At 32.7% G+C, this 9,253-nt stretch overlaps 1 protein-coding gene across 2 annotated transcripts; it reads left to right on the top strand.

The window, feature by feature from the left end:
• Window positions 1-253: 253 nt before the first annotated feature.
• LOC111030042 lies at window positions 254-8,961 on the top strand. 2 transcript variants are annotated; one of them, XM_022309391.1, is made up of 6 exons: window positions 254-729; window positions 5,952-6,483; window positions 7,410-7,487; window positions 8,138-8,227; window positions 8,317-8,571; window positions 8,645-8,961. In XM_022309391.1, the coding sequence occupies exons 1-5, from the start codon at window positions 269-271 to the stop codon at window positions 8,425-8,427; spliced, it is 1,272 nt and encodes a 423-aa protein (XP_022165083.1). In that variant the 5' UTR covers window positions 254-268; the 3' UTR covers window positions 8,428-8,571; window positions 8,645-8,961. The 2 variants fall into 2 exon arrangements, 1 of the variants encoding a protein (XP_022165083.1); XR_002604066.1 differs by lacking the exons at window positions 254-729; window positions 5,952-6,483; window positions 7,410-7,487 and having other exon boundaries at window positions 8,142-8,227; window positions 8,317-8,446.
• Window positions 8,962-9,253: the final 292 nt, after the last annotated feature.

Genomic DNA, 9,253 nt, shown 5'->3' with positions numbered 1-9,253 from the left:
ATTATTACAACACCTTTTGTAACATATCTTTTAGCAGTGGTGTCTATAGTGGGGGGGGGGGGAATCTTACTATACTATTATACGGCGTTTATTGTGACGGTTTTTTTGTGTCTTTCGCGCACGCGTATGGCGCGTTCCGACCACACACACACACACACACACACACACACACACACACACACACAGCATACACACCGCACGCTTGGACGTATCGACACTTACTGCTGTTCACCAACTCGCGACGACAGGACGACTTTGCGCCTGCACCATGAAACTCCATCGGCCACTGCACGTCTGCGCTTACCTGTTCGGCGTGTTTCCGGCGGCGCGGACACCGGGCCCGCCGTCCCGACGCTTCCGGGTCCACTGGCCGGGAGTGGCGCTCAAGGCGTTCCACACGGCGCTCTACTGGCTGGTGTCGCTGGCCGTCAGCGTCGTGTCCATCCGGAACCTGAAGAACTACCAGAAGCTGGCCAAGAAGTTGCTGGCCACCCGGGTGCTGGACATCGAGGAGCTGTTCGTGTACATGATGTTCGCCGGGATCGCGGCCACGGCCGTGTGCCAAGCGCACATGCTGTGGCCGTCCGTCATCCGCGCCACCAACGAGTGCTTCTTCGACCTGTGTCAGCTGGGCCACGTCACCGGCGTCTGGCAGCACTTCTCCGCGTACGCCGTCGTGCTGTTCGTCGCCTACGAGTTCGCCATGTACTTCGTCTTAGTCACGTACAAGTCAGTGTCCAGCGGTGGTCGATCGACCCACCCACGTCCCACGAACACAGGGTCTTCCAGGAGAACCCGGACGGTTTTGACAGTGTGGGCAGAACTATATACTGTAGCCGGTTATGGGTTGGTCAAGATGGTATCTCTGTAAGCACAAGTATCTGCCATTTTGTCATCATTTATCACCGGGGTAGGATCACAACTAGCCGAAAAGGGTTTTACAAAAACGGTTATGTTAGGTTAAGTTGATATGTACCTACCAATGGACACCATCGGCTAACAGATATCGATTTAAAAACAAGAGATTCTCAACCTATTTTGACTCTTATAATGATATATATAATTTAGTTTCTGTTCTCGATAAAAATAATGCAGAAATAAATTTGCTTATTTATTTCATATTTTCCCGTTTTTCTGGAAGACCCTGCATTAAGAGGATGTCATCATAATATATGATTTGTCTCTCCAAACCCACTCACAGCATAGCAAATTTGCGTTCAGTAGAACGAAATATTTGTTGTTAGCAGTTATAGCTTTAGTTTATTGCGTGGATTTATCTGATTTCAAACTTAAATTTGAGAACGTTATCTGTGCTACACTTACTTTGGCTTTTTTTACATTTATTTAAATCTTCATACGATTTATAGTAAGTATGTAAAATGTTGCAACTTGATTATTAGTTTGATAGGTAATAGGACATAGGTCAATATTACTCAATTCACTCTAATATTAAACCTGACAGATAACAACACAAGGAGTTTGGATTTTATGAAAGCAAATTTTCTATGTCGTGTGTGATTGATAAGAGAAAACACATAGTTCGATGACACCTTCTTAAATTCTTGATAACACCGGCTACTATTATAATAATAGCCAATATTACCAATCGGGGGCTTTGGTGAATCTTATGTTTATTTGAACATTGGGGAATTTATTTCTGAATTTAAAATAAGTATATTTATAGTGCTTGTATTTTTATATTTTAGTGCATTGAACCCACATCTCTTATATTATATAATTATGTAACCTTGAGTTCATAATTTCGTAATATTCGTCAAAATCAAGAAAATGTTGAAAAAGTATACTATTTGCGCATATAGTTAACGAAATTTCTTTTTTTATACTTAAGATTTAAAAATGTAATTAAACATTAATTACTGATATGTTTTAAGTTACTTAATAAATAATATCAACACTACCAAATATATCCAAATATTTTTATAAGCATAAAAAATTTAAAAACATTTAATTGCAGTTAAAAAAACAATTACCAAATGTATATTTTATGGATGTCATTGGTTAAGCTAATAAACCATCACTACGCGTTAAGTAGTTTAGGTTTGGTACGTATCTACAAACTATTCTATAATGAGAGTGTTAGTATATTTATTACAATAACCAAAAAAAAAATTCTGCTCAAAGATTAGTTCAAACTTATATGAATGATAATTGGTAATGATAAAATGCGGATTTACGGTTATTCATGGATAATTTTCTAATTTTTATAAATTTTAAGCTGATGCAACAAAGTCCATACAAGAAGTATAAGAAATATCATGAAAACACGAAATTCCTATTTAACCTAAACAGTAAACACTAAACGCCATTCAGAAAACCTGTGTATTTTCAGAAAAAAACATGTCAGCTATCATATTATATCGGTAAATACTATCATTTAAAATAGGCGAGTAATAAACATTTTGGTCATCAAAGACTCAATGTTCTCTTGGCAATTAAAATTTCTTTCCCGGTAAATTAAATTTCTCAAAATATCCAAACGGGTAATATTGGTTAGAACACGTGTACTCGTATATGTGGCGAGGATTTTTCACTAAAACCCTTGTGCAGGTCATCCTTCCGGGAACTAGTGACACCGGCTGATGCTTAGTCTCAGAACACGTATGTGACTGAGGCCAAACACCGCGCCCCATACCAGGCCAAATTTTAAATTATTATTATTATTAATTTAGGTATACACTATACGTAGATCAATGGCGTCAGGTAACGCACCTGAAAGATTAGACACGTGCTCATGACATAATGTTATGTATAATTTCCGATTAAACTGTAAAAATTATTAAACTACACTGAACGTCGGTACAACAAGTACCCATTATTATGTTATGTTGTTGGTAGTAACACAAATTTCTCACTTCTAATAGGGTACAATTTATTGTAGTATTGAGCACTTGTGCATGCAATATTATCGTAGATGGTATATTCTACTATACTATATTATGATAATGTTGAAAGCGTCGTCACCGGGACAAACCAAGAAACCTATATGTATTTATATTATTACAATGTACTGTGGCCGAGTTTAACATTAAATAATATATTATATAGACAATTATAATATTATGTGAATTGTGAGTACTGTAGATATATACTGTCAAAAATAAATCCTGATTTCTTTTAAGGATTCTACACAGCTCTGTACCTCGAACAACGACGCGCTGTACGTTTATAGTGGCTAATACATAATTGTTTCTTGTGGACAATTAATATTTGAGAGATGGTATTATGTGATATTTCTGATATTTGTTTCTAGACCTCTAAAAAATAACACTCGATTGCACAAGAATCTTATTATCATATGTATATGGCTACCTAGGAACCACAGATGGCAACATTTTTACTACCCTCTAAATTTTTTTTTATTCCATTGTTTAATCTCGCGTTTAGTGGAAAGAAAAAAGTTAACAAAATTATTTCTAAAAAATAAAGTTATCAATTATAATAACTGTGGAACTCTCTGATTGCAGACATACTACTTTTTTATTTGAAGACAATTGGCTCATTTCACATAAATTCAATATTCGTGTCAACATACACAATTTGTGAAAGTTTATTTTAAACAAAGAATCATTTCAAATCAAAGCATAGGAATTATACATAGATGAATAAAGATATTTCAGTTTGTGTTTCATTAGAACAGTTAAGACTACAAGAGAAACAAAATATACAACTGATATTATATTCAAATTGAAAACAAGTCCAGTGATAATTTTTATTCCCATGACTCTGTGAAAAATTGCTTTTAGGTACCTATATGAACATTTATATTACTGGCACATTCATTTTTTTTTAACCTATGATTACAAAGTGCTACATGACCCGAAAACGTTTTTCTAACCTATTATAGACTATAGGCTATATTATATCATTCAATTGTATATAGAGTAACGATAACAAATAAGTATGAAACAATTAAAATGAGGTAATATTTTTACTGATATTTAAATTTAAATAGCTCCGTGAACACAGGATTTTTATTTCTAGACGTCTTAATTAATAATTTTTACACTTTTACATTTTTACATTTTGAATCTATTTCATGAATAATTATTAATTATTATTGTTAAACTTGTGTTAAATAGGTACTTAAATTACATGTATTAACAATCGATTTATTTTTTAATATATAGGATTATAATATAATAATATTAATAATTCGTGCTGTTCAGGTATCAGCGTTAAAAGAGAAATATTTAAATTTGAAATATTTGAAATGTTCAAAATGTATAAGTATATAACTATAGAATAAAAAACTTTAAAAATAACAAATTATTGGAATAATAACAAGGAAGGATAATGTCGCAAGTTCTTATTTATAAGTAGTAAAGTAATTGAATAAAAACTAATAAGTTCATACAATCATACACATTATTATATCAAGTACAGTGTACCTATGTATATTGTAATACTATTCACTTAATGTATATTCATGTAATTAGTGGTCGACATGGTTTGAAACAAGTGGGATGTAGATGAATATTAAAATTGCGTAAATATATTCATAGCACTTTTATATAAACATAGAAGAGCTCCTTCGTTAAAAAAAAACTACTTATGGGTTACGGCCATATATTTTTTGTACAAAAAATAGCTCTTTTAATTTAAAAACATAGCAGTTTTTACGAACGCTTCATTAACGCACACTATTATATAGTTTAATATTAAATTTTTTCACCGAGGAATGCATCACTTAAAAAACTGATCTAAAAAATTAGTGGGATGTGCTGATATCCATTTGCATATTCTGACTACTGCGCGAGGGTTGGATCCATTACGTCACTATGTCAATATAAAACAGTATGTGAATATTATATTCATATTATGTACCTAGGTACCCATATCATCTTGTTTTAAGGCGCTGACGCCTTTCCATTAAACGTGTTTGTGCTCAGATTAAATCTAATGTGCCGATCACTTAATCGATTGCCTAATTGACTTTAATATTTGTACAGTGAACGATTTTCTTGAAGTATCCGAATATGAATCTGTCTTGGAGCAGGTATCCGGATATCCATCTGTATTATGTGATCCACTTGAAGTTAATTAAATTTATCTTTTAGAACATGTACAACGTAAACGTATGTTGGGTATTTTTTGGTTGTGTATTCAAAATTGGTCGCTGTGTGATTATTCTTCCGTTCTTATTTCTTTGCAATGTTGTCTTCCCTATAGCTGAAAATTGAAAAGTAAAAAGAAAATTTAGATCTTCTTAAAAATTGTTCCTCTTGAGTAAAACAGAATTTTCATGTCTCTTCTGTTGCATTAATTTCTAATTCCATATCTATTTTTTTTCACTTAATCATTGCCGTTTTAGGTTCCAATATGCAGGTAACGATGTAACATACAGCGCAGATATGCTGCCATCGAGCCCCTTGCAGTAAGGATGACGCGGATTGCCAATGTAGAACCATATTTTGGTTATGAAAGCTAGTTTTTAAATTTTATTTTGCACATAAAGACGTATTTCTTCGATTTTATACTCTTTGGAACCTATAATCTTAACTTCATTAACAATTTTATCAATTTATTCTCCACTAATATTTTTATTTTAAATAATACTAGTAATTTATTGTCGTATAGTATGGTTTTGCCTGGCCCCAGCTCACGTTTTTCCTAAAAGCCTGTTAATTATACAAAATTAATACTTAAAGTTGTAACATTTATAACGAATTAAACTAATTCAAAATAATAAATTTAGTTAAATAAAACGCAAAAAACGAATTCAAAATATTCTTGGTTTTATTCTTAAAACTCGTACTTTAGATATATACATTTTTATAAACACATATTTTGGGTATTTAAATGCATATCATTTGGTGACTTTTATGGCCGCAAGTCCTCTGCCCTTGTTATCATATAGGTCGATATGTACGAACTACTATAATGTCGTTACTGTGATATTATCGTATTATCTGTTTGCGATGGGGCTGCAGGTTCACGTTCCCTTTGGCTAAACTGATCTGCCTGTTCCCGCCACTGTCGAACATCACGTGCGTCGTCGTCGAGCAGTTCTTCTACCTGATGTGTGTGTCGCTGTACCTTCGGCTCCGTGCGCTGCACGACGACATCAAGACGCTGGTGCACAAGGCCGAACACCCGCGGTGGAGATGCTGGGCGTCCGTGGCCGCGGACGGTGGCCGCGGCCGACCGGTGGCCGGTCGGATGGGGATACCCGCGTTCAGCGCGTCCGATATACGCGACCTGCGGGCCGTGCACCGCGCCTGCATGGAACTGTTCGCTCGCATCAACCGCCTGTTCCAGTTGCCGCTGTCGCTGTGCATGTTCGACTGCGTGTTCCGCATCATCGTCTACATGTATGGCATCGCGTTCGACGTGACCATCGTCATTTGGGAGAAGAAGAAGCACGTAAACTACGCTAACACCGCCATGTGGTCGGGTTACTGCGTCATTCGGATCATTCGGCTCTGGTACCTCTACCTGTGCGAACATTACGTAACCAAAAAGGTGTGTTTGGGATGGAGTGGTTACTGGTTGCTAGTTGCGTACCGCGGTAAAAAACGTCTTCTGCATTTCACTAACATTTTTTTTTTTTTGGAGAACACACAAATTTATTGAGCCCATGTAATAAACTATTTGTCCGAAATTTTGTTTTTACGAACCAAAATACTCCGAGTATCATTCTGCTTTGGAATATTAAATCAAAACGTGTGATGTTCATTATACGAGTAAGAAACTTAAAAATTATAGATATATGATAGTGATAAAAATAGTAAGAAATATGATTTTTTTTTTTTACAAAAATGTTGTTTCCCAACTAATTAAAATTATGCAGGTAAATGAAATATTTCCGAAAACTTCAGCGTTTTATGAACTAATGAGCGTCCTAAATGGGTCACACAGTATATTCTGAAATTTACCATCCCATTTCTACACATATTTCAGTATTTGTAGCATCATACTTAAAAATAAAGTTTTGTGGTTTTTAAATTTAAATTGTTGTTATATTTTTATATTAAAAATTATTTCATGAAATTGGTAGAAGCTTGTTTGATATTTTTCATTATAAATTTGAATTATTTATTTGACGGCTGTCTCACATTATTGAACGGTAAATACTTCAACAGTAACATAATTTGATAGACTTATTACAATATAGTAAACAATAAAACATTAATATAATATAATAATATATATTATTATAATATATTATAATCCTGTCTTATTATGTTTGTTCACTACTTATCTTTTATATTAAACGAGCTACGATAGGTTAGGTAGGTAGGTAGGTGTATCATAAGTTGTGATTTTTAACAATAGGTAAGCATATGATTACTGTTATATTATTTCGGTATAATATGTAATTAACATAATATTATGGTATTTGATTTTGCATACAATTAATATGTTTTTTTTATTCTTGCTTTGTTTAGATTTTACCAATACGTTTGTCACTCAGCTTTCTTTCGTTGATTCTGAATCCCGTTACAAGCCGAAGACTGATGCCCGAGGTAAAGAAAAAACATTAAAACGTCGGGTAAAATAAAAACGTATGTCTTACAAAATTATGATAGTATCTATATTATATTAGAGTTTGTTTATAAGTCAGTTTTGTAAAAAGGTCCGTGAGCAAATTGAATACGAAACTAAGTACCTACTAAAATCATATTTTTAAATTAGATGGACGCAAAATAGTTTGTTTGAATATTGTGTACCCCATAATAAGTTAAAATTAATTAGAAAAAAAATAGGTTTAATATAAAACTGAGAAGAGTTGGTGAGCAGCTTAAACACAATATATAGGTAGTTGTGGGTATGTGTATTAATTGAACTCGAGGGGAGAACAAAAAGTTTTCTATTCAATATTGTCAGACGGCACTGATACGGTGATAATAATTAGAGGTTCTTGAAAAACTTTAATAATTATGTTTGCAGATCAGCCAACGGCGTTTAGGAGAACCAACTTACTTTGAGTAAAGGTATGCGTGTATTACTGTATACAATTTACAATAAGTGAACAAATTATAGAAGTGAGGACGGAACAAATTCAATTAAATTATAGATTTAACAAACTCGCATAAATTGTTGTCATTGACTTTGATTGTATCTTTATTTTTATGATGTCGACAAGTAATGTTTATAATTAAAAATATAATTTCAGATAATTCTATTTCAACATCAACTTGATACCATCAAGTCCAAGTTTGAATTATTTGGCGTTTTAAACATCAATATGACGTTATTTTATGCTGTAAGTACATATACGTTTTCGATGGTTGATGTTTATCGATAACTTAAAAATACATTATACATATTGTTACCATCACATTTATTCTGCAGGGATTTTGTACTACTTTGGCGTATTTAGCGCTTTTGCTTCAATTTTTTGCATTTAATCAGATTTCAATGGCATCCATTTCCACAAGCAATGAAACAAACACTGAAAAATAATTATTATTATTGAGCTGCGGTAATTATACGTCTAAAAACCAAACTTTTACGGAATTACATAAAGATTCACTTGCATTAAGATTAAATCGAATTTAATCATGCGTTTCATACAGCACATTTATTTCACGCACAACGAAACAATGTGTAATTTACTATGATGCATTATTATTATTTATCAAACTGTACTCACGAAGAATGTTCAAATATATTTTAATAGGTACACGACAAGAGAGGGAAAAATGGCAACTCTAGATTAACTAAACCAAAAACAGCTTTAATGGACAAACATTACATGTATACATAGAAGGACACAGTTATTTATTTAACTACTTAATAATGCTAAATTTTAAATAATGATAAAAAAAAAAAAATATAAAGGATAGTTTAATTAATTTATCATTATTACTATTATTGTTAACAGTTAAGTAGGTACCGGTAGAAAATAAATGTGCAATTCTATTTATTAACTATTGTAGTTAGACTCGGAGACTCATTACTCACATTACAAACTTACAAAGAGTAGGTCGTTCTTAATACAAGTATATCAATTTGCAAACTTATAATTAATCGTATATTAAAAGTTTAATTATTTATCATGTATAAGTTTACCAAGTTAAAATAAATAAATAATTATAATAACTTAATCTCTATAAGTATCTATAAATTGGTAAATATTTGTTATATTTGTTACTAAAATAGTTTTTACATGTTAATGTGTATTATAGATACCAGATATATTATTATATATTTAGTTATAAATACTCATTAATATCATTAAAAATGCAATATATGTTAAGCTATTTAACTATAACTGGTACCTTCCTTC

Source organism: Myzus persicae, unplaced genomic scaffold (assembly GCF_001856785.1).
Source record: "Myzus persicae strain clone G006 unplaced genomic scaffold, MPER_G0061.0, whole genome shotgun sequence".
NCBI lineage: Eukaryota > Metazoa > Arthropoda > Insecta > Hemiptera > Aphididae > Myzus > Myzus persicae.
The sequence above is the reverse complement of the archived record's forward strand: the minus strand, read 5'-3'. Positions and strand labels throughout refer to the sequence as shown.